The sequence below is a fragment of the Denticeps clupeoides genome, unplaced genomic scaffold (genome assembly GCF_900700375.1).
Source record: "Denticeps clupeoides unplaced genomic scaffold, fDenClu1.1, whole genome shotgun sequence".
Classification (NCBI taxonomy): Eukaryota; Metazoa; Chordata; class Actinopteri; order Clupeiformes; family Denticipitidae; genus Denticeps; species Denticeps clupeoides.
In genome coordinates, this window is record NW_021629809.1 from 59,011 (window position 1) to 85,000 (window position 25,990).

The 25,990-nt window shown below is 44.0% G+C and overlaps 2 protein-coding genes across 2 annotated transcripts; one reads left to right on the forward strand and one right to left on the reverse strand.

The window, feature by feature from the left end:
• Positions 1-25: 25 nt before the first annotated feature.
• Positions 26-3,176, reverse strand: LOC114774587 (tumor susceptibility gene 101 protein-like). The gene is made up of 8 exons (XM_028966380.1): positions 3,047-3,176; positions 2,638-2,725; positions 2,454-2,519; positions 1,519-1,682; positions 1,302-1,398; positions 973-1,175; positions 360-599; positions 26-284 (listed from the first exon to the last, which is right to left on the reverse strand). Exons 1-8 carry the CDS (start codon positions 3,146-3,148, stop codon positions 195-197), a joined length of 1,050 nt encoding a protein of 349 aa, XP_028822213.1. The 5' UTR covers positions 3,149-3,176; the 3' UTR covers positions 26-194.
• Positions 3,177-4,336: 1,160 nt separating this feature from the next.
• LOC114774586 (dynein assembly factor 1, axonemal-like) lies at positions 4,337-11,470 on the forward strand. Its single transcript, XM_028966379.1, has 9 exons — positions 4,337-4,890; positions 4,963-5,054; positions 6,017-6,238; positions 6,358-6,524; positions 6,617-6,738; positions 6,813-6,970; positions 7,320-7,435; positions 9,830-9,865; positions 9,958-11,470. The coding sequence occupies exons 1-9, from the start codon at positions 4,877-4,879 to the stop codon at positions 10,063-10,065; spliced, it is 1,035 nt and encodes a 344-aa protein (XP_028822212.1). The 5' UTR covers positions 4,337-4,876; the 3' UTR covers positions 10,066-11,470.
• Positions 11,471-25,990: the final 14,520 nt, after the last annotated feature.

Genomic DNA, 25,990 nt, shown 5'->3' on the forward strand with positions numbered 1-25,990 from the left:
CTGGAACTCCGAGACCAGAAAGTGATTGTGATTAATAAAAGTTTTAATGTAAAAAAGAACATGGATTGTACACAGAACATCAACTTCAAAGCACTTTTAGTACAGTTAAGAATAAAAGACTGGATAAGATGTGAAATACTCTTCTTCTCTCACACACAGTAATTTCATATTTATGAAGGTGTGTGTGTGTGCGATCAGTACAGGTCAGTGAGGCCGGCAGTTTTACGTGCCTTCTGCATCAGACGCCTCAGCTGGAACTGTCTACGCGACAGAAGCCTCACATGCTGCAAACACAGAACAGACAATCCATCAGCACACAGAACCAATAAAAAGAAGTAAAAGAGCGACATGCTGCTCACCCTGAGGAACACCTCCAGGTTGACCACGCCCCGGTGCAGCGCCTCAGCCAGGTAGAACACAGTGTCTTCAATGGCGTTCTCCTCAGCATACAGGTTCAGGATCTGACGGTACAGTGGCGCTGTGGGAACGATGATGTCATCGATATCCGTGCTTTCTGATTGGCTCTCCATCTTCTCCAGAACAGACTGCAACTGTTCATCCTTTTGCTTCAACAGGTTGATGTTCTTATCCACATCTGTCTAGAACACGCACAGAATTAAAATGGAAGGTTCATATTCTCTCACCATGTGCCCATGACTTTAAAACAAGACTTTGCACTCATTTCGTCCAATAAATGAATTAAACATCCAATAAAAGGTACATGTTTAAAAGGTTTCACTTCTATCTCCCCAAGTTTTTCCTTGAGAGCAGAAACAACTACAGAGCCCATCGAAACAAATGATAATAAGGAATAAAGGTTGTTGTGACTTCACATCCCCATTAGCAGCTCAGTTTCTGATTCTGATCAGGATGCAGATATTGTTGTAGAACATTTACCCAGGTACTGAACCTGAACAGGATTATAGTCTCTATGGGTTTAAGGTTGGTCTGTATTTCAGAGGAACTGCCCACCATCTCCTGGCCCAGGTGGATCAGCATGTCTTGCAGTCTCTGATGTCCCTTCCTCAGATCGTCCTCCATTCTCCTCAGGGCGTCCAGCTCAGCCTGAGAACGTTCCATCTCCTCCTGCATTCGCCAGCGCAGCTTATCGCACACCGCTGTCTGCAGTGATGCACGGATGGTGTCTTCACCGATACTGCAGTCTTGGACCAGACCTATACACACACACACAAACCGGTGCAGATTTTCTGGATTATAAAACAGACAGGTTCAGTTCAAGGTTTGACTTCCTGGATCTGCTTGTTCAGTGTCAATCAGACCTAATTGGTTTCATCACTCACAGTTTTGTGGTTGTGTAGCAGGTCGAGAAAAAACAGGAGGCTCCTCTCCAAACACACCTATCATCTCCTGGATCAGAGCGAGCAGGTTCGAGAGGGGCTACAACAGACAGACAGAAATCATGGATACCAGAGCTGCCTGAGATCTTCACCAGACAACTAGTTTGACTTAAAGCGAGGACCTAACGTGGCCTCAGCCACAAACACACTCTGGACTCACATGCTTCCACTCATGCAGGTAAGGCAGGTAGATTTTGCCTTTGTCATCAACATGCTTGCCAGTCTTGATCATCATGCTGCTGGTGGGCTTCACAGAGCATGTAGGTGGGTTGAAAGGGAAAGAGTCTGGCAGCCAAATCCGTATGGGAATGTTATACATGTTTCCTGTACAATGTTTTATACAAAAAAACAGGGTGTCATGATTCATGAACTTTCCAACCATGAACTGCTCAGCCACCCATCCTTCAGCCGATCGCAGGTCTGACTAGAATGTCATCAGCTGACAAGGTTAAACAATTTTACATGGACAGGTATCAACATGGCAACTGTAGCTGTGATAAAATCAGTCTTTACATCTTATTTTATGGTTGTGTTAGGATTTACAATAACTGCATTATTTATCATATTGTAGTAGCCAGGTATTCAGGAAACAAACAATAAAAATAGAAAAAGCACATGAAAAGTGTCCACCACTGGTCCACTTTAACCCATCATTTATGGGTTTAAAATAATATTTATCCAACAACAAATACCCTAAAGCTTAATAATCAAAAACAGTATAAATGACACAAGACAACAGCATTGCAGTGTGGACCAACACATTCATTACTACACAAAGTGGGCAGCTGATGTGTCTGATATGAGTATATTTTAACACACTCAACACAGTGGTGGCCTAGCAGTTAAGGAAGAGGACCCATAATCAGAGGGTTGCCGGTTCAAATCCCGAACCACTGAGGTCCCCTTGATGAAGGTCCCGTCCCCACACACTGCTCCCCGGGCGCTTGACATGGTGACCACTGTCACCAAGGGTGACGGTTAAATACAGAGGACACGTTTCACCCTGTCACTGTGTATAACATTGACAATTACTTTAAATATTTTTATATATTACAGTCTGCAGCATGTCACATAAAATGAAGTAAAGCAGCTGACCTCTGTAGCCGACTGGTACGGTTCCACTCAGGCTCAGCAGCTCCACGCTGCAGCCGTCACTGGACACTGGGGGAGTTCAGAGTTTCATCATACCGTCATGGTGAAGGATCATATCTTATCAACTGCTGTTCTATCAGGGAAAATAAAATGGGCTGCAGCCTGAAACCAGCAGCAGGCCTCGTACCGTAAGAATCCATCAACGGCTTCAGGTCCGTGTACCGGGTGGTGACTTTCACAATTTCGCTCACTGTCAAATCTTTGTACTTGTAAACCTGTACAATAAGCATGAAATAGCATTATCATAAAACCAGCAGTATAATCACATACTGTGAGTTATATATTTAAAGAGTTTATAATGTCGCTTTATAAAGGCAGATTCGGGATGAAAAATATAAAACACTGTTACATTCATTCTTAGGAAACTCGCTGCAGAAACGCTGCATAGTGAAAGGTGTCCTCTGCATTTAACCAGGACGGGACCTTCATCAAGGGGATCGGGGTTCCGATCACACTTCCTTACCCGCTGGGCCACCGCGGTCCCTATAACTACGATACCCCTAAAAGTGCAACAGCTTTGTTTGTGCCTTTTTCACCTTTGTGATCATTCTTTTCAGCGCGGTCTCGTTCACAGACATCTCCGTCTTCAGGGTGAAAAATAAAATATCCGACACAGTCAGTGTAATAAAATCCGTCATGAATCGACGTTCCTGAAAGACCGGCCCCGCCCCTTCCGGCCACGTGTAACCCCGCCCCCTGCGTTCAAGACCGCGGAGTCCTGATCTACAATATCACTTACAAAAAAATTTGGCATGAAAAATTTGACATGAAAAAATGTGTTACATGTGTTACAGAATTGACTAGAAAAATAGTTTATTTATACATGAATTGCAGTCCTGGCAGTTTTATGTTGGGAAGCTTCTGGTGTCTGGAGGGACTGGACTAAGGTGGGATTCATTTTGTTTTATCTAGGAGTAAATAATGGACTTCTCCAGCTAATAAGTCTACAGAGCTTTATGAGAAGTGGTAAATGCCGTACTCTCCCAACTTTTTGGGGAATGTGTTCCTACCCTGAATGGCCAGAATGGATATTTATTTACAAATCAAATGATGTGGTAGTAGCCTAGCGGGTAACACACTCACCTATGAACCAGAAGACCCAGGTTCAAACCACACTTACTACCATCGTGTCCCTGAGCAGGACACTTAACCCTAAGTTGCTCTGGAGGGCAACTGTCCCTGTAACTACTGTAAGTCGCTCTGGATAAGGGCGTCTGATAAATGCTGTAAATGTAAATGTTGACAAGAAAAAACATGAATTTACATTTACAGCATTTTATCAGACGCCCTTATCCAGAGCGACTTACAATCAGTAGTTACAGGGACAGTCTCCCCCTGGAGCAAGTTAGGGTTAAGTGTCTTGCTCAGGGACACGATGGTAGTAAGTGGGATTTGAACCCGGGTCTTCTGGTTCATAGGCGAGTGTGTTACCCACTAGGCTACTACCACCATGAATTATTTAGTTTTTATACTGTCTGCAATGAAATACAATTTATTACTTGCTTTTTTTCATTTTTTATTTTCCACCTGTCCCAACTTTTTGTGATTTGAGGTTGTACATAATTGTACATTACATGGAAAAGGCCATTGTCGAGGTCATTTAAAAAGTATTTGGGCATTTTCCCCTACGCTTCCTCTCCCTCGAAAAGCAGTTTCTAAGCCAGCAACCCTCTCAAGGAAATTCTGAAATAAAACACAATTGCAATAACATTAAAAGGTCAACACTTACCACAAACACGCATCCATTAGTTTCTATCTGCATTACATTAAAAAATATTCTGACCTGTCAAATTCTTTCTGCAAAGAACCAGCGTCAGTCCCCGCATCTCCTATGAAGGTCACCTTTAAGGGGTTGACTGGCGAGCTGTTCTACTGATGCTGCCACTGCATCACTCCACATTCCAGGAGATTCATTCAAAACACATAGATGCAGACCTTTTGGCTTGTATCAAGTGAAAGTGAATGTCACTGCAGCACAGCGCACGGTGACACGTGTCCTCTGTATTTAGCCATCACCCTTAGTGAGCAGTGGGCACCATGACAGGCGCCCGTGGAGCAGTGTGTGGGGACGGTGCTTTGCTTAGTGGCACCCTGGCGCACCGGCAACCTTCTGATTACGGGGCCGCTTCCTTAACTATAGAAACGATTAGCTATTAAATGTTTAAACCGCTCGCCATAGACGCGCTGGAGACTTCCCGCCCCGCCGGCCGTTTCATCCAATCAGCAAGCAGCACACGGTTCATCCAATCAGCAAGCAGCACACTGGTCTCCATGGCGACACGCACGCGCAGCTTTTCAACTTGAAGCTGATCAACAGAAGCACGAACCACACTGTGTTATACTGTAAAGAGGACAATTCCGAGGACATGTCGGCTCCCAGGTTTGTTCACTCGCCCGTTTAAAGAGCCGCGCCTCTCCGTCCCTGCGCCGTTCATCTGTTTCTCCTCAGCAGAATCACGGCGGAGTTCCTCCGGCAGCACTGCAGGGACCATGGCCTGTACCAGAGCCCAGCTCTCAACGACACTCTCTACCTGCACTACAAAGGTCTGACTTTACATGACTTTAAAATGTCATAAAAGAGCTTTAAAAATGACATTATTCAAGCAAAACAACAAAATCAAACTATTTTTATCATCCAAGCTTTATTTGGTAGTATTTTATGTGGTAGTAGTGTAGTGGGTAACACACTCACACTTAAACCCCACATATTAGCATTGTGTCCCTGAGCAGGACACCTAACCCTACATTGCTCTAGGGGGACTGTCCCTACTATCCCCAGGGGAACTTTACTTTACTTTACTTTACTTTACTTTATTTGGCAGACGCTTTTATCCAAAGCGACTTACAATGGGAACTAGTGATCTAATAAATTACTTCTCTATTAACATGTCATCATATTTGCAACAGGTCTGCCCTGCCATCTAAATATGATTTTGGATGTGTGCCCCCCATTTCAGCAGCTGACCAAGTAATATAGCTTTAATTCAAGTACAGTGTTTGTTAGAGTCATTTGTAAATTGTCCCCAAGCCAAATGGTCCCACAAATGTTTCACAAAAATGTGAAGGTTTAAATGTGTCCTCTATATTTTAACCCTGCATCACCCTTGGTGAGCAGTGGGCACCATGACAGGCGCCCGGGGAGCAGTGTGTGGGGACGGTACCTTCATCAAGGAGACCTCAATGGCACCTTGACAGGTCGGGATTCGAACCCGAAACCTTCCAATTACGAGCTGTTAAAGTCCAATACACCACACTCATGAAAACTCTTTCAGATGGTAATGTCAGTCACGAAGTGCATTAGAACACAACTTGTATTTGAATTAAGTCTGAAGTTTTTGTACAAAAACACTACAATGTTGTGCATCATCTCTACTTGTCTAATTTTGCAATAAGTTATTGTAAGTAACTGTCAACTACAGTAATTACTTCAGACTCATATTCAGAACCAGAAATTGATGTTGTAAAGTCAGCATGAAAAAGTGTGTGTGTGTGTGTGTGTGTGTAAGGTTTCTCTGTGATCGAGGGGCTGCAGGAATACACAGGTCTGCGTAGTTTGTGGTTTCAGTGTAATGGAATCCAGAAGATCCAGAACCTGGACAAGCAGAAGGAGCTACGCTGCCTCTTCCTGCAGCAGAACCTCATCCAGGAACTGGAGAACCTGGAACCGCTCAGCCATCTGAAGCAGCTAAATGTGGGAAATAATTACATCAGGGAAATCAAGAACATCTGTGAGAGCACATATACACACACCCAAAATACTGCTGGCAAAACTGCAAATGAAAATGGAGTTGTAGCCTGTCTGTGTTTGCAGATGCTGAAATATATGACAAAATGTTTTATTTCCCAGCATGCCTCAGAGAGCTGAGCACCCTTGTCATCTCCCACAATAAACTGCAAGATCTCTCTGATGTGGAGCATCTCACACGTTGTTCCTCTCTGTGTGTGTTGGACTTGTCACACAATCTGCTCCATGACCCCAACATCCTGAATATCCTGGAGCAAGTGCCTGATCTGGTACACACACACACACACAAACTCACACACACATACACACACACACACACACACACACACATTCTAAATTCTCTTTTTGGTGTTCCTGCCAGCGTGTGCTGTATTTAATGGGGAATGAGGTGGTTAGGAAGATCCCCAACTATAGGAGAACCGTGATTCTCCACCTCAAGCAGCTGACTTACCTGGATGAGCGACCTGTTTTTCCGAAGGAGAGGTGTGTTTGTTTGTATGTGTGTGTGCTGTAATTGAGTCTGCAGTAATTGACAATCGGTGTTGGGTTGTGCGTAGGGCGTGTGCAGAGGCATGGCAGGTAGGAGGAGTGGAAGCGGAGAGTAAAGTAAGAGAATTGTGGCAAACACAGGACCAAAGGAAGATCCAGGAGAGTCTGGATGCTGTGGTGAGCATCAGAGATGAGCAACGAAGAGCCAGAGAACAGGAAGAGGAAGGTAGAAACACACACACACACATTACATTTCATCATGTACTCACTTAATAGTTAATACACACTGATAATGCACATTAAAAATGATCGATAAGTCAAATGAATTATGTTGACTGGTTACAATAGCTGATTTGTCAGAAGCAGGAAAAATGTAAAACTGTATTAATCGGAGTCACTTGACAAGGACCACAGGATCACTATCAATACACACACTAGGTAAAGCAAAGTGTTGTCAGATACTTGGTTTTGGTTGCAGAGCTGCAAACCCAAAGATCAGCTTACAGCTACATGCTGGTCAACCAAACAGCAATAGACTCTTAACAGTTCCATCTCTCTGGTCCCTTCTTCAACAGAACATTGCAAGAACAAAGAGGCTCTGGTGCTAATGGCCAGTCAGGGTGTGATGGTCACAGAGCTGAATGAAGAAATAGAGAGCATCCTGCCAAGTACACATACACTCAGAATCCATGTGAGTGCACAAAACAAACACATTATTTCCAAACTATTCATTTGGGTACATTTTAGCATTATATGTGCTATTTGACATTTATTGTTACCTTAACAATAAAACTCATCTGTTTCACATTACTGTAAGTTGTTGACTCCATCAACTACAGCAGTTTTTGAGGTTATAATATAATAAGTATACCGTAAAGATGATTTTATAATATTAATATAGTTAAGTCACATTCTAATTTAACTAAATAGCACTGTAATAGCAGGGAGTTGGGCACATCTGCGGGGGCCGCAGAACTGAGAGACGGGACCCAGGGGCATGGCGGGCATTTAGCAGGTAGCGTAGCAACAGCGTGAGAGTGAGAGGGGGTGCAATAGGAGGCATGAAGCCAGCTGCGTTATTTTCCCAATGAGGGGAGACCGTGGGGCATGGGACGAGTAGACTGGTAGATGAAAGCTGCAGGCTGTTATTAGATCATAACCTGGCACGGGTCAACATGACTGGTTGTAATACTAGTAACTAAATTCTGAAGTACTTGCTCATAATGCATTATACAATAATGAAAAAATGCATTAGAATCAACAGAAAGAGCAGAATCTGCTGTGTGCTTTGCTTCTCATATGCATTCTTCAGTGGTGAGGTGTAAGCAGCTGGAATGAATAAAAGCTCAGCTTCAGAGACAGTTGAATTGAGAGGCAGTCTTGGAATAAACTTAAATAACATAATTTACAAGGAGCCAGAGTGGTTAAAAACTCCCATCCCCTTGACCCCATTCTGACCAATGGCCACTGCACCAGGAACCAATTTGGGGTCACACATGGTGCGTTAGCTAATGGTCAGGTTGTAAACTAAAAATACTGAAACAAATCTTATGGATAAAAACAGCAAAGATGTAATGATGTTACTGGTCCATTTGAAGATCCCTATAGCTGTAGTTGTAACGGTGGTGGTGGCTGTGGTGACCCTCTGGTTTGTTTCATGTTTTGTCCTTGTAAAGCAGTTGTCAGGAACCAGGTTCTATCTGCTGGTCTGATCACTGGGGTCTGCCAGTAGTCTGGACGCTTGATTCCGTGTCTCGGAGAAAAACAAACAGAAGCAGCGGCAGACGGTTACACTGTACGACCGATACTGAAATATGTGGTTATAGTGGTATATTGGTGCTACAGTGGCCCGGTACCCTAACTAGGACAGCCTAACTAGGGTGAATTTAACTTTGTCTGTGTCTAACAGGGGGACTCTGTGATAAACTGGACTTTATAATTGACACTGCGTCAAAATCAAGTGAAATGAGGGTCTAGGATTTTAACAAAAAGCCAGAGAAAACAGATAGGTTTTGAGATTGGATTTAAACACTGAGACTGTGTCTGAATCCCGGACACTGACAGGCAAGCTGTTCCACAACTGCGGAGCTCTATAGGAGAAGGATCTGCTCCCAGCTGTGACCTTCTGCACCTTTGGTACCAGTAGTGACCCCGCACCCATTGATCAAAGGGGGCGTGGCGGTTCGTAAAGAACCAAAAGTTCACTCAGGTACTGCGGGGCGAGACCATTTAGAGCTTTATAGGTTAAAAGTAGGATTTTGTAGTCAATCCTAAATTTGATGGGTAACCAGTGCAGTGATTGTAAGACTGGGGTGATGTGGTCAAATTTCCTGGTTCTGGTTAGAACTCTGGCTGCAGCATTCTGTACTAGCTGGAGTTTACTCATGCACCTACTAGAGCATCCAGACAATAATGCATTGTAGTAATCTAACCTTGATGTAATAAATGCATGGACCAACTTTTCTGCATCATGCATTGAAATGATATTTTTTATTTTCGCAATATTTCTAAGGTGAAAGAATGCTATTCTAGTGACATTACGTGCGAACTGAATGAGAGACCTGCATCAATGATGACACCTAGGTCCTTCACTTCAATACTCGGTGAGATAGAAAGGCTATCCAGGGTTATTGTGTAGTCAGCCAGCTTATGCCTGGCTGCTTGAGGCCCAAGTACACGGTGCACACTGTGAAATTTGTCCTCTGCATTTAACCATCACCCTGAGTGAGCAGTGGGCACCATGACAGGCGCCCGGGGAGCAGTGTGTGGGGACGGTGCTTTGCTCAGTGGCACCTCAGTAGCACCTTGGCGGATCGGGATTTGAACCGGCAACCTTCTGATTACGGGGCCGCTTCCTTAACCACTTGGCCACCACTGCCCCATGGAGCAGGGCAAGTTGTTCCACCAGCCAGGGACAACAAAGGAGAATAGAGTTGATTGGAAATGGAGACCCCGTGAAGAGGGAATTTTCAGTCTCATTTCATTTGCAGATATGAGAGGGCGTGCCGAAGTCTAGCTAGACTAGTAGTGTATTGATATAAGACTATCTGGGATTTACAAATGAAGTCCTTCTGTTGTTCTGCAGGACCTCCCGGACCTAGAGGAGACTCCCAACGAACAGGTACACAAACCAACAAAGTTACAAACCCTTTTCCCAGGATCAGGATAATCCTGATTTGATATGGATACTGTTTGCCATTTGCGTGTTTGCAGGCAACGTCATATTTTGTGACTGATTGGACTTCTCAGCCTGCTAGAGAATCTAAAGGAGCTGAAGATTCCAAAAAAAGCAGCTGCAGGCTGATAGAGGAGCTGGACTGAACCAGTCATTCCACAGTAACACACACAATTCTGTCAATTTTCTGTCAAATGTTCCTGAAGGTTTCCAGTCACCTCGGTATGTTTCTTGACCCTGTATCTTTCCTTTAGTTTGAGTCAAGTGTAACAGGGTATGTTATTTGCATTTCACCAAAACATGCAACCTCTGATAGTTTGGGATTTTTTTTCGGTCAGGTGCATTTTATTTGGTTCTACAATATGATTTTATATCTCCTGCCTTTTGGTTCTGGGTGTGTGTGCGAGCGTGCAAGCATTATTGGGCTGATTACATGGGTACCTGCGTGCGTATACGTCCTCCGGTCAGACCTTTTTTTACCTTACCGGAGGTAGGATTGCCGTGCCATGCTGGGTTTGGGAAAAATGAATAAATCCATTTTCACCATGCAGTAGTGATAATGAGATGAAGCCTCATGAGCCAAATGGTTTGAGCCAAAGTGTTCATTTCTCGAAGCTTCATGTGCACACAACACCACCTACTGGCCAGGTGTATAATTACAAACCATCTATGACCAAATAAATTCAAATTTTATTTAACCCTAACCCTAACCTACACAGGGAAAATCCTCCTCTTCCTAGCTGGCTTCTTCTTCTCTCCTAACTATTATAACTGTTCAAAGTCTCTCTCTCTCTCTAAACTCTCTCTAAACTCTCCAAAGTATATAAACACTATCCAAACTCTAGTTTCCAAACTGACCGCAACTCTACAGAGGTTTATATTGCCTCAAACCTCGTGGCAAAATCTGAACCACTTCCCGAAGCAGTCACGTGGTACAGCCAGCAGCGAGGCGTTGGACGTCATCATTTTAGGCTCCTCCCCTAAATGAAGCAAGCCTCGATATGTGCTTCATGGAAACGCCCCCTTCGCTACTCGATACACGCTCCGTAGCCATCTCTACCATGCAGTATATTGCCCATTTAGAAGTAAATGAGATTGGCAGTGATGGAGGAAGAGTGTTTGTAATTGAACAGAGTTTTATTTCGGCGCTTGGAACATGTGCTGCACCTCGTTCACCGAGCGAGTATAATATTTCTTCAGGGGAGCCCGGTGTGAGACGCTCTGCACCCAAAACCCATGTTTTATTTGTTTCAGGTATGGAGAAGTTTAGCTTGTATGATGTTAATGAGTTAAATTTGTTGTACTTTAAATGTCCATATTGTTCTTATGTAATTATTTATAGATTAATTTTATGTGTAGTGATTTGTTCATGCTTTTATATATTTTATTGAATGTTTCATTGATAATTAGTCTATTTGTATATTTTCCTGTATGGGGAATCAATTGTGTGATTCTGGCCAGACCTTTTATTACCTTACGAGGGGAGCCCGGTGTGAGACGCTCTGCACCCACAACTCTTGTTTTTTTCATTAAAACGTCAGTTGCAACTGAGTTCCATGTCCTGCCTCCTTTGACAGGCCATACAATTGACACCCCCCACACTTTACCCTTCTGCGCACGATCATTGATCGCAGGGGGTGTTGCGGTTTACTCAGGTACTGTGGAGCGAGACCATTTAGAGCATTGTAGGTCAAAAGTTCTGTAGTCAGTCCTAAATTTTGCAGTCAATCCTAAATTTGATGGGTAGCCAGTGCAGTGATTGTAAGACTGGGGTGATGTGGTCAAATTTCCTAGTTCTAGTTAGAACTCTGCAGCATTCTGAACTAGCTGGAATTTACTCATGCAAAAATAAGTCTATGTAAAAATAATAAGAATATTACTTTATTATTATTTGTATTGTATTAAATATAGAATAGTGAGCTGAATGTAGTTTTAATATTAATGATGTGTTTCAAATTTTTCAACTTCAAATTTTTTGCTGGTCTTAAGACTTTCTCATGGGTGAAAAATCTGTGAAACCAGTGCATCAGTGTTCCGTGCTTAATAGTGGATTTACATAAGCCACGCCCCTAAGGCATAATGAGTGGGGTTAGGATTAGGGAACCATAGCTGGAGGTGACCCCTGGGGCAGGCAATCATTCCTGGGTGTCCCCTCACCCTGTTATGATAGCAAGTTTCTTAATAACCTACTATTACAAAAGGCCCAAAGAAGCCTGTTAGCTGTAGCCCATTAAGATGAACATTCTCCTGGGTCCAGTTCACAAACGGAGGGGTCTGGAATTCTGAACTTTCTCACACATGTCCTCTCTAGTATGTAGAAGATATGTATAAAGTTTAAAGGTTGTGGCATTTATGCTTTTAAATTAATACATTTTCAAAATTTTAAATTGGAATGGCTGTCTAGGGCAGTGGAATAAAGAAATAACAGTATACCTGTTAACTAGAGTAGAGAAGTACCTGAATGAGGGGAGTGAGATTTTTATTTCTAATAATCTAATTTTTTTTTTACCAGAACCGGCCCCAGGGGGCCCAGTAATGCATTACCCCAAGAAGTTGTTCCTTTTCCCAGGTGCAGTTTGTGAAAGGAAGGGTCTGGAAGTGTTTCTGCTGCCACCTGGTGGTGAAAGCATGACAAACATGGCGAGGAAACCTGTACAGAGCACTCTAGGAAGGTGCCTGGAATTCTGAAATTTCTCACAGAATTCCTGTCTTCTATGCAGAACAAGTGTGTGAAAATCCTATAATTTATACAAATTAAGTTTCAAAGTTTTAAATTGGAATGGCTTTCTAGCACAGTGGAATAAACAGAGAAGGTTGAATTGACTCCTGAGCTGCAGCCCAAAGGGACACGAATGAGGGGTGTCTGGTGCTGCATACCTTGCGGGACAATAAGTGACTCTTCTCGGCTTGCAGATCCATAAAAACAATCCTAAATTGTGGTTCTGGAGCTTTGGCTGGGTGTGTGAGGTACTATTTGTATGAATAAAAATAAAATGTGGAAAATGCTTAAACTGAGATAAATAAAAAATAATTAACCTATTTCACATAGTGGGAGTGGGTGGTAGTAGCCTAGTGGGTAACACACTCGCCTATGAACCAGAAGACCCAGGTTCAAACCCCACTTACTACCATTGTGTCCCTGAGCAAGACACTTAACCCTAAGTTGCTCCAGGGAGACTGACCCTGTAACTACTGATTGTAAGTCGCTCTGGATAAGGGTGTCTGATAAATGCTGTAAATGTAAATGTAAATGTAAAACATAGTGAAACATAGTGTCCAATGGGTGTAAAAGTATGCTATACCTTTACAATGGGCAAAACAAGATTTTTTCTGTGATCAATAAAAAACAACAACAACATTTATTTCTTATATAGCCCAGAATCACATACAGAATGTCACAATGGGCTTTGACAGGCCCTACAGTTGACACATCCCCCACACTTAACCCTTCTGCACACAAGGAAAAACTCCACACAAAAAAAAACTCTTTAAGAGAAAAAAAAAAGAAAGGAAGAAACATTAGGAAGGAGTGATACTGAGAGGGACCCCCTTCCAGGGTAGAGTGAGCCTGCAAATGGTGTCAGTGCAGGGTTTGTGATGATTTGTCCAATAAGATCCCTGTAACTACTGATTGTACGTCGCTCTGGATAAGGGTGTCTGATAAATGCTGTAAAGTGTAATTTAGGAGCTGGGCCTGGTCAGTACTTGGATGGGAGACTGCCTGAGAATACCAGGTGCTGTAAGCTTTAACTATTGATTAAACGTTTTAGTTGAGCCATTTTACATCTTTTTGTTAGTTTATTACTAAAGTAACAAGTTCCGGTGCACTTCTTTTACAGTTTTTTGGATTGCTTACACACAAAAATTAAAAGTAGTACACTATTAGCAAAACCTTACACTCAAGAAGCAAAACATCAGCCCATATTTGTACAACTATAAGGCACATTGTCAACCTCACACGTTGCAAAACTCTTCACACACTTAATATACATTACACACAAAAATCTATCATGAAGTCACTTCCTTGCAATACCAAAGCACTGTCTGTCAAATTACCGCACCGTCCTCAAAGAAAATCATAGGCTCTTGAGAAAATTGCCAGATTGGATCATACGAAAATGGAGTAGGATTTTTGTATAAGAACTTGACACCTCTCGAGCATATGCTTGTATAACCTGTAACCCCATCACCTCCACCTTCCTTTTAAGATCAAGAACAGCAGATGAGAAGCTGAGTAAAAAGGCAAAGGGCTTTAGCACAAGTGCTCAATCAAAAGATTACATATCAAACACTTCAAGAAGTGTGTCTTGATATAAGCTACCACACCTCATATGTAAGCATGAATTGCACGGCATAGCTCAGCACGTGCTCAGACTTTGCTGCCAAGTCTATGGGAGATAAACGAGCATTATTACATCAGAATTACCTGAGAGAATTGCCAGAGCCTGCGCAGACTAACTAGCTCCTGTGTTCACAGAGATGTTCAACCTCTCGGTCGGGGATACCCACATGCTTGAACGAGTCCATCATTTTTCCAGCCCCAAAGAAACCCCGTCCTGCCTCCCTCAACAACTGCCGCCCTGTAGCCCTCACCTAAGTAGTGATGAAGTGCTTTAAATGGCTGTTAAGAGACTTCATTTCTTCACTACCGGACACACTCGACCCACTGCAGTTTGCTCACATTTACAGCATTTATCAGATGCCCTTATCCAGAGCGACTTACAATCAGTAGTTACAGGGACAGTTACAGGGACTGGAGCAACTTAGGGTTAAGTGTCTTGCTCAGGAACACAATGGTAGTAAGTGGGATTTGAACCTGGGTCTTCTGGTTCATAGGCAAGTGTGTTACCCGCTAGGCCACTACCACCCTTACCGTCCAAACCAGATGACGCCATATCACATCTCCTCCACACAGCACTCACCCACAGACACTCGGAAGGGAAATTATGTTAAAATGCTTCTCATCGACTACAGTTCGGCATTTAACATAATTCTGGATAATTCTTTCCACACTCACCACCAAGCTGGTGCACCAGGGACTCAGCTTATCTGTCTGTCAGTGGATCATAGGCAGCAAAGATGGGCAGACATGTCTCAACCAGCATCACTCTCAGCACTGGAGCCCCCCAGGGCTGTGTTTTGAGCCCCCTGCTGAACTCTCTGTATACATACGACTGTGCAGCCACTACAAACTCCACCACCATCATTAAGTTTGCTGACGACACTGTCGTGGTGGGCCTGATCTCTGACAACGACGAGATGGCCTACCTAAGTAAAAAGTAAAGGCAGCGTCTCTACCACCTCAGATGCCTGAGAAACTGCCCTCCAAGGTGCTCAGTAACTACTCCTGCACCATAGAGCGCATCCTGACGGGAAACATCCTAGTTCGGCAACAGCACCATGCATGACAGGCGAGTCCGACAGGTGAATCCGATACCATGCACTACCTTTTCGTACTAGTTTTGGCCATTTTTGTTAGGTATTTTTTACTCTTTTCACCTGTGTTTGGAGACCCGGCATGAGGCTCTTTTGTTTACACTCGAGGTCAGCTGTTAGCACTGCACCCTGCAGCGGAGCTATGGGCGAACAGACCCGACATCCCCAGCAAGCTACGGAGGAAGAGACGGGGGTGTCGCGCTGGGAGGGACCGTCGTCACTCACCAGGGAAATATCACGTTATTATGATAACATGTGGTCAGCAGACTGCAGGCACAATTTTCACAAGCCCTGTTTTTAATATCGGGTGTCTTTATTCATGCATCACTGGACTCCACACTGCCCACCTTCACTTTGTATGTGACATGCCCCACCAGAGACAATAAAACAGTGAACTTACTGTATGCCAACACAAAATAGCAACAACAACAACAACATTTATTTCTTATAGAGCCCAAAATCACATACAGTATGTCTCAATGGGCTTTGACAGGCCCTACAGTTCATACCCCCCACACTTGACCCTTCTGCACACAAGGAAAAACTCCACTCCAAAAAAAAAAGTAGTCTGGGTGCTTGATTCCGTGTCTCGGAGAAAAACAAACAGAAGCAGCGGCAGACGTTTGCACTGTACAACTGATACTGAAATAGTTATCACTATAACCAATATATCACTGGTTATAGTGGTATATTGGTGCTACAGTGGCCCGGTACCCTAACTAGGACAGCCTAACTTGGGTGAATTTAACTTTGTCTGTGTCTAACAGGGGGACTCTGTGATAAACTGGACTTTTTTTTTTATTGACACCCATTGATCGAAGGGGGCGTGGCTGTTCATAAAGAACCAAAAGTTCGCTCAGGTATTGCGGGGCGAGACCATTTAGAGCTTTATAGGTCAAAAGTAGGATTTTGTAGTCAATCCTAAAAGAGGTATACAGTTCATCACCTCTTCCTCCCCTGGGAAGATCAGAGCACAACCTGGTGCACCTTGTCCCTGTGTATGAGCCCTTAGTGCGCAGGGAGCCAGCAGTCACCCGCACAGTGACACAGTTTTGAGTCTACTGTGTGGGAAGTGCTGTGTGCTCTTACCTTACCGTGTGGAGGACATCAACGGCCCTGTGACCTGCATTACGGACTACATTAATTTTTGTGTGGATAACACCGGACCCACCAGGACTGTATGGTGCTACCCAAACAACAAACCATAGATTACTCCAGAAATCAAGGCCGTCCTCAAGCAGGAGAGGAGCTGAAAAGGGTGCAAAGGGACCTGAAAAGACTGATCAGGGATGAGAAAGACAGCTACAGGCAGAGGATGGAAAACCAGCTTCATCAGAACAATGTCAGTTGAGTCTGGTGTGGCCTTAGAACCATCTCAGGCCACAAAGAACAGAACTCTCTGCCGGTGGGGGATGTGAGATGGGCAAATGAACTGAATCACTTTTTCAACAGGTTTGATTCATCTGCCACTGATTGTCCCCTCATATTGCTCTCTCCGGAGGGCCAGATCAGTCTCTATTAATTCTCTTCCTGTCCCCAAAAGAGATGCTGTTGCCACAGCAAACTACACCGTAAAAGATGGCTGATGGCACTACAGAGTCATAAAAATTCTTCAGGAGTGGCCTCCAAAAGTCCACAGCAGATCCACCAAGGTGCCACTAATCTGGCCCTCCGGATCAGCCTGTTCAGTCTCTTCCTGTCCCCAGCAGAGATGCTGCTGACCCAGCAGACATTTTTGGGGCAGTGGTGGCCACTGAGAATCCCGATCCACCAAGATGCCACTGAGGTGCCACTGAGCAAAGCACACAAATTTCACTGTGTGCTGTGCTGCTGTGTATCACATGTGACAATCATTTCTATTTAAATAAGAACAGGGGGCCAGCTCTGTTCTAGGAGGCCCTCTGGACTCAGTGGAGGTGGTGGGTGACAGGAGAATGGTGGCTAAGCTGTCATCCCTGTTGGACAACATCTCACACCCCATGCAGGAAACTCTGACAGCACTAAGCAGCTCCTTCAGTGGCAGGCTTCTGCACCCACGATATGGGAAGGAGAGGTTCAGAAGGTCTTTTCTTCCAACAGCTGTCAGACTGTACAGCAAAGACCTCACAGTTGGCCACACACACATCGACAACACACAGGCAGGCAAATACAGTATGGTAGTTACCCATTGTACATGTGTAGATACAGATTGTACATTGTGTAGATAAATACATATACGTATTTATTTTTTACTGCTCTTAACTTTGGTCTATCCACTCTCTGCCGTGACAATGTAATTTCCCACTTGTGGGACTAACAAAGGTTTATCTTATCTTATCTTCGATCAGCTGAACGCATCATCTGTACCAAGCTCCCTGACCTTAAATTAATCTACACCTTCACCCTACCGGTTACACATGTTTTATGTTAAAGTAATATTTGGTTATGTTTGCAATATTTGCATATTGGTTCATTGTATTCTTGCAATATTTGCAATATTGAGGTCTATAGCAGTTACTAAAGCTTTTCAATGCATATCATAAAGTATATGACTGTGTATGTGATAAATAAAATTTTAATTTGATTTGAATTTTTAGAGATGTTGGAAGATCTACTGATTCATTCATTAATGCACTTAGATGCTTCAATGCCGTAAATGTAAATGTAAATCAGTCTAAGAGGAGCTGTGAGTCAGCTTTTCTGTGATCAAGGCAGGAATTTTGTCTGCGCCAAGAATGAGTTAAAGAAAGCACTTAAAAAGTGTGACTTTTAGGCTTTAGAGAAGTTAATTTCTCTAATTTCAAAATCACATACATTATGTCTCAATGGGCTTTGACAGGCCCTACAATTGACACCCCCTTACTCGACCCTTCTGCACACAAGGAAAAACCACACAAAAAAACTCTAGGAGAGAGAAAAAAAGAAAAAAAGAAATGAAGAAAAAACCTTGGTAAGAAGTGATACAGAGAGGGACCGCCTTCCAGGGTAGAGTGAGCCTGCAAGTGGTGTCAGTGCAGGGTTTGTTATTGTTTGTCCAATAAGAGAAAAGGGCCTACAGTTGTAGAGGTGGAGAAGTCCAAAGTGTAGTCCAGTGTCATGGTGTACATTACGTGTCCCTTATAATGCTACTGGTCCATTTGAAAATCCCTGAAACTTTAGTTGTTATGGTGGTGGTGGCTGTGGTGACCCTCTGGTTTGTTTCATGCTAATGTGAAGCATTGTATCCATCATTGTGCATCATTGTATTTGTCACTTCTGTGAAGGTAGGATATAGACTTTGATTACTGTTTATAAGCTCAGCTGTAGGACTGTGTTGAACTATCAGTTGTGTGGTGTGCATTGAAAGGTAGATTGTGTTTAAGCAGAACCAAGTGTAGCAATCATTATCTTACTCAGGTGGTCAATCAGTGATTGTTTCAGGTTCCAGGTGTAATTTAGGGGGCAGGACTTATAGTGTAGATCAGGAAAGCAACAGGAAATATCAGGAAAGCAACCAAACCTGGCATCTTTCCTTAATCCTCCTTTTCCATTTAGCCTTTTATTTCACAGCAACAATGTGTCTGAAACCTATTCCAGTAACTATCTCTTACAGGCTTAAGAAAACATACTCAAGCTGCAGAGGCTCTGTTACCAACCACGTCATCTACCCCGCCCTGTCATCTACTTTTCAAACAAGAGTGGTAGGTGGGCTCTTGAACTGTCAATCTGCTGTTAAAAAAGATGACTTTATCTCTGGCCTCACTACTCTCAACTCCCTAGACTTCCTGGCACTAACAGAGACCCGAGAAACAGAGATATCATCTCAGAATACAGCTACACCTGCTGCTCTCTATTATGCCTACACATTCTCCCACACTCCTAGAAAAACTGGGAGAGGAGGGGGTACTGGCCATTTAATATCACAAAATTGGTCCTTCACACCAATGCCTCTCCCACATCTTAATATTTCTTCATTTGAATTCCATGCAGTCTCAGTTTCTTCTCCAGTGAACATCCTTCTCATTGTCTTATATCGCCCCCCAGGGCCACTTGGGACCTTTTATTGATGAATTGGACACTCTGCTCAGTATTTTCTCCTTAAACACCCCCCTAACTCTCCTCTGTGACTTCAACCTTCCACCAGCCAAACTCCAATCATCCTGCCTTCTTCTCCGCTCTTTTTCCTTGACCAACAGCAACATCTCTCCCACACACGAAGGAGGTGAATGTCCTGGACCTAGTCTTGTTCTTTGAATCATGTTCTTTGATTTCTCCAGTGCTTTCAACACCATCCAACCCACAATTCTGAGGGACAAGCTGGAGTACACAGGAGTGGACCATCACCTAGCCACATGGATCCTGGACTACCTCACTAACCGACCACAGTATGTGAAAACTCAGGGTTGTGTGTCAGACAGGGTTGTCTGCCGTTGTTCCTCTTCACCATCTACACTGCAGGTTTCTACAACTTCACCAAATGCTTCCTGCAGAAGTTTCTGCAATATTTGGCCTCAACACTGATGGGGACGACAGGAAGTACACAGAACTGACACAGGACTTTGTGGACTAGTGCCTGCAGAACCACCTCCAGATCAACACTGGAAAAACCAAGGAGCTGGTGCTAGACTTCCGCAGGCACAAACATCCACTGAACATCCAGGGAATGGACATTGAGGCTGTGGAGAGCTATAGGTACCTTGGGGTTCATCTGAACAACAAACTGGACTGGACACAAATTCACTCTACAAGAAAGGGTAAAGCAGCTGTACCTGCTGTGGAGGCCCAGGTATTTTGGAGTACAGGGACCACTCCTGAAGACTTTTTATGACTCTGTAGTGGCATCAGCCATCTTTTACGGTGTAGTTTGCTCATCTACCCTGCCCTGTCATCTACCTCTCAAACAGAGTGGTAAGTGGGCTCTGGAACTGTCAATCTGCATTTAAAAAAGCTAACTTTTATCTCTGGCCTCACTACTCTCCACTCCCTAGACTTCCTGGTGCTACACCTGCTGCCCTCTCTTCTGCCTAAACGTTCTCCCACACTCCTAGGAAAACTGGGAGAGGAGGGGGTACTGGCCTTTTAATATCACGAAATTTGTCCTTCACACCAATGCCTTTCCCACATCTTAATATTTCTTCATTTGAATTCCATGCAGTCTCAGTTTATTCTCCAGTGAACATCCTTCTCTTTGGTATATATCCCTCCAGGGCCACTTGGGACCTTAATTGATGAATTGGACACTCTGCTCAGCATTTTCTCCTTAGACCTCAATGACCTCAAACTCCAATCATCCTGCCTTCTTCCCCTTCTCCGCTTTTTTTCCCTTGACCAACAGCAACATCTCTCCCACACACAAAGGAGGGAATGTCCTGTACCTGGTCTTCAGTCGTCCTTCTCCAACTTCTGACCTTTAATCCACTCCACTTCACATCTGACCACCACTTCCTGACCTTCACACTCACTCTACCTACAGGATCCACAATGGTCCCCCATCCATTCATCATTCGACACAACCTTCAAACTGTCTCACCTTCATCTGTATCTTCCTGCATTCTTTCACATCTCCCAACCTCTGAGTCATTCTTCTCCTTACCACTAGAGACAGCCACTAACTCTTTCCTTACCTCACTTTCCCATTCCATGGATCAACTCTGTCCTCTATTTTCTAAACCCAGAAGCACTTGACCCATGGATTAGATGTGTCAAAAGAAGGGATGATGTCTGCTATTGCAGCACATTGGTTTATAAAAGGTTTCACTGTATTTGGACTAAAATACTGTCAATCATGTATAATTTGTGCTTCACATAATGTAGGACAATGGACACAGAAATGCTGCTTAGTGATGGTAGATATGTAGTCAAAGTGGGTGGAGGCATTCCCCATATCTAAAGCTGATGCTTTTGCAGTGGCACGAGCCCTCCCTCGCTGGGGTATTTCACAGAAGATTTCTCTGTACCTCGGCATTGATTATAGAAAACATTGTGCATATTACCCAGCGTCGGGGTGGGTATCTCCTTCTGGTTCCCTCAGTCAAGATGGAGGAGATCAGCCGAAGTGCCTCCTAACACTTCCCAATGTGGTATTAATCATGCCCACAGATCCCTCATACAAGATTGTTTCCCATTAACTCTTTTGCCACCATGTCAGTTCCACTAACTGGCTTGTCCTATGAAGGACATAAAGCAAAAGATTATGCAGGCTACCCCTGGTATATGACTAATGATCAACTGCACACTTCCTGGTCCACCCTAGTAACATACCCCTGATGACAAAGATGAAGCTCTTGTACATAATGATGTATCCTGCTCTGACTTCTCATATGAGGACAATACACACACATAATTTCTATATCCTGTTACTTTATTTTTCATGCAACTGCCTGTGATAAGGTACCTTAAACCCTTGCTGGAGTGGTACACTTTGATGTTTCTAGTTGTATGTCATTCAATAATTTTGCCATTTGTCTTGTAATCATTGATTTTTATATATACTCTTTGTTATGTACTCATTAATTTACATTTAACTATAAATTTTTTTGCCCATTTTTGGGCAAAAGGAGGGAACTGTAAAGGAAAATGTATGGGCATAGACCTTCTCTGCAGGACAAGCAAAATAAGACCATATATTGCTGTGTTCTTCAGCTTTATCTTTGAGGAATGTGTGAGCTCATCTTCTGAACCACAGAAAACCACAGGCACAGAAAAACACCACCAATGCTTTGGTTGTGAAATCACTTGACTATCTATACACATTGTGGTGGGAAATTTCCCGTCTGGGGAGCTGCAATAAAGGAAGTCAATTGAATTGATTATCCAAGCTTATTCACCATGGCCATCGGGGGACTCGCAAGAGAACTCTCACCGTTATTAAGTTCACAAGCATATTTATACCACTGTGGGTAATGAAGGCTAGGAAATCAGGATCTACAGAGGGTCCCGTCTCTCTGGAAGACATCATGCTTAGTTCATGTCCCCAAAAAGACCAACCCCTCGTCCCCTACAGGCCAGTGGCCCTGACTTCACACGTCATGAAGACGTTGGAGAGACTCATACTGAAACAGCTGCATCTGACTGTGGAGCCGTGGATGGACCCCCTACAGTTGGCTTATACTTTACTTTATTATTTATTTAGCAGACGCTTTTTATCCAATAGACCTTTTTTATAAACCTCGTATTGGCGTGGAGGATGCCATCATCTACCTGCTGGACCAGACTCATTCTCACTTGGACACTGTTGGGAACGCTGTGAGGGTCATGTTTTTTGACTTCTCTAGTGCTTTTAACACTATCCATCACTGCTGGGAAATAAGCTCACTGAAACGCAGGTAGACGCCCCACCGGATTACGGACTACATTTACGGCATTTGGCAGACGCCCTTATCTAGAGCGACTTACAATGTGCTTTCAAGTTATCTAACAAATCGACCACAGCATGTCCGGCTGAAGAGCTGCCGCTCGGACAACATCTTGAGCAGCACAGGGGCACTGCAAGGGACTGTACTATCACCCTTCCTCTTCACCCTCTACACGTCTGACTTCAGGTACAAGTCTGTCATGTCACCTGCAGAAATTCTCTGACGATTCTGCCATTGTGGGCTGTATCAGAGACGGACAGGAGGATGAATACAGGAAGGTGGTGGACAGCTTTGTTGAGTGGTGTGAGCTAAACTATCTACAGCTTAACATCACAAAAACAAAGGAGATGATTGTGGACTTTAGGAAGCATGCTCCTCCTTCCACCCCTGTCACAGAGGATCTGACGTGGAGGTAGTCGAAGACTACCGGTACTTGGGGGTACACATCGACTGCAAACTGGATTGATCCAAAAACACCAATGTGGTCTTCAAGAAAGGGCAGAGTCTGCTTTTCCTACTGCCTGTGGTCTCCCGGTTAAGAAGTTGGAGATCCACTGACAGAGAGATGAGCTGAGTCCCAGGTGCTCCAGCTTGGTGGTGAGTGTGGAAGGGATTATTGTGTTAAAGGCTGAACTGTAGTCAATGAAGAGCATTTTAACATAATTTCCCTTCCGAGTGTCCAGGTGGGTGAGTGCAGTATGGAGGAGATGTGATATGGCGTCATCCATGGACCAGTTGGGACGGTATGCAAACTGTAGTGGGTCGAGTGTATCTGGTAGTGAAGAAATGATGAAGTCTCTGACCAGCCGTTCAAAGATCTTCATCACTACTGAGGTGAGGGCTACAGGGCGGTAGTCGTTGAGGGAGGCAGGATGGGTTTTCTTGGGGACCGGAACAATGATGGAATAATAATTGTCACTTAGCACTATCTCGGGCATTTCACTGGATAGAGTAATATTGGAAAACAACTTAGCCTTGTACATCACCAAGGTTTAAAGTGAGATAAAGTTGTTTTCTGGCTGTTCCAAGACCAAAGGTGAAACACGTGGAGTGTTGGGCCTACGGATTCTTTCTTTTACACACACGTCACTATGTTCGGAGGAATTTCTTATAGAGAGTCCCTCCGTGCGCACGTTAAATAGAAACTTGACTGTTTTCTCATTTTGGCTTCTCAGACACTAAGTTCTCATTTAGCAGTTACCAGGAACCAGGATTTATCTGCTGGTCTCTTCACTGGAGCCTGCCAGTAGTCTGTGAACAAAAAGAAGCAGTGAAAAATGTGGTTATAGTGGTATATTTGTGCAACAATTGTTCCGTACTCTAACCAGGACAGCCTAACTAAGGTGAATTTAACATTATCTGTGGACTTAATAAAGTGCACTTCTGCACTCCGCAGTGAAAGGTTGGTGGCTTGGATCGGAGGTTACTCACAAACCCATCAGTTCTTTTTCTATTTTATTTGTAATATCCCCAAAGACATTGAAAAGGCACTAAGGGGGGTTAACCCGTACTGGTTGGAGCTTAAGCCTTACCCCAAATATAAAGAGTTTGCACTACCAGAGGGGGCTGCGGTGGCCCGTGGCTTCTCCCGAAGGGTTTGAAAGTCTTTCTTTTCTGGTTTTGCCGTCCAAAGCTTTTTGCATCTAGGCAGAGACAGTGATTTTGGACTTGATGTTTGAGGGGCCCGCCTGTCTAGATGGATCAATAGACCGGATTCCTCTTGTGAGGTCTGTGCTAGCTCTGTTTATCCTTCAGTCTTTTATCCAGGGAGAGTCCTAATTGATTTGTAATGCTCCAGAATGTGAGCACCAATGTTTATTATCCAGTCCTGTGCGTGTTCCTTAAGTAACCATGGTAAGTAGATGTGCCATCCGTTGGAGAGTTGGTGGCAAGGTTGTTGGTCTGAATGTTCCCCCTCTCTTGCAGACCAAATTGTAAACAGCCTTAATGTTTTGCCTGCCTCTTTTGTTTGCAGGACCCGATATGGATGAAGTGGACATATTGCCTTCCTTGGGGTTGTGAATCTGCTGCTTTGTTGGAAAAACGCCTGACTAGGCCTCAACTTTCTGCAGCACTTTTGAAATGTTGAGAAGGGATTCCAGTATTGTCCCATATGAGAGGGAGTGTAGCCCTGATTTTGTGGATACAAAGAGCCAAGCCAAGCCAAGCCCTAAACTTAACCCTTTCTTCTACCAAATCCCTAAACTTAACCCTTTCTTCTACCAAAGCCCTAAACTTAACCCTAGGGGAAAAAAAGGTTGGCCGGGTTAGGGAATCAGGAGGAATGGGACTCAAAAACCCCACTCCAATCCGGCGCCCCACCCCCCCACCCGGAGGAAGAGAGGCAGGACCACCGTTATGCACGGGCCTAGCATCCATCCCGCCCTCGGACCACACCCATCCCCAGGCCCCACACACGTCATCAAAGCACCACATTCCTCCCGTCACCAGGACAGTAGGGGTTGGGAAAATAAATAAATAATTCCTTCCTAATAATGAACCTCCAATAGTGGTTAGGTTAGGGGAATTTAACCGGCGCCCAAAGCCGAGGCCAGGACCACCGTTGTGCACTGTCACGATAAAGGGGAAGCTCACGCACCCCAAACTTTCACCGTTCCAACCCAAACAAACATTTAGTCCCATTTAGGGTTCTTAGTGATCTAGTTAGACCGACTTTATCCAGTTAGGGCTACAAAATATTGGTTTTCTAGGGGCTAAGTTTAGGTTTTGGGGTTAGGGTTAGGGTCAGGGTTTAGGGTTAGGGTTAGGGGAAAAAAAGGTTGGCCGTCCGAAGACGGCCGGGGTGGCCATCCGAAGATGGCCGTGGCACTGTCCAGCAACCAGTGCTCCCCCCAATGTGCTCCCACCACCCAAAACATCTTCCCAATTCGGCTTTAAAATCCCTTTGTAACAATTATTTATTAATTTGTTAATAAATAATTGCATGCGTCTCTTATTATTAACGTAGAAAATAAGCACACTGCTCGGTCAATGCTGTATGTCTTATTTTTTTGGGCTTGGTCAATTTTGTCTGGGGCCTTTTTTTTAATTAAAAATAAGAAATCTGTCTTGGGCTTCCATAAATGGGAAAAGCTTGAAAAATGTCATTATAGTAAAAAATAAAGTCATAGTCCATAATGTGAAAACCTGTAAAAATAGTTAAAAAGCATTAAAAAGCAAAGTCGGAAAGTGAAAAAGTAAAAAAAATGACAAAGTCCAAAAAATTACCCATCGTGCCGAGGGGGACCTCCAAGGCTGAGGTCAGCCGGTCTCCTGACCGACCAGAGTGCACCTAAATCCGGGAAGAAGTGAGAGCCCGGCC

What these genes read in the sequence shown, in the direction of transcription:
- LOC114774587 (XM_028966380.1), bottom strand. Translation starts at nt 3,148, where the DNA reads ATGACGGATTTTATTACACTGACTGTGTCGGATATTTTATTTTTCACC. An exon ending in GCCGTTGATGGATTCTTACG is followed by an intron (nt 2,520 to 2,637) that starts GTACGAGGCCTG and finishes GAACTCCCCCAG; the next exon opens with TGTCCAGTGACGGCTGCAGC. An exon ending in ACCTGCATGAGTGGAAGCAT is followed by an intron (nt 1,399 to 1,518) that starts GTGAGTCCAGAG and finishes TGTCTGTTGTAG; the next exon opens with CCCCTCTCGAACCTGCTCGC.
- LOC114774586 (XM_028966379.1), top strand. An exon ending in CAGAGAACAGGAAGAGGAAG is followed by an intron (nt 6,971 to 7,319) that starts GTAGAAACACAC and finishes CTTCTTCAACAG; the next exon opens with AACATTGCAAGAACAAAGAG. An exon ending in AGGAGACTCCCAACGAACAG is followed by an intron (nt 9,866 to 9,957) that starts GTACACAAACCA and finishes GCGTGTTTGCAG; the next exon opens with GCAACGTCATATTTTGTGAC.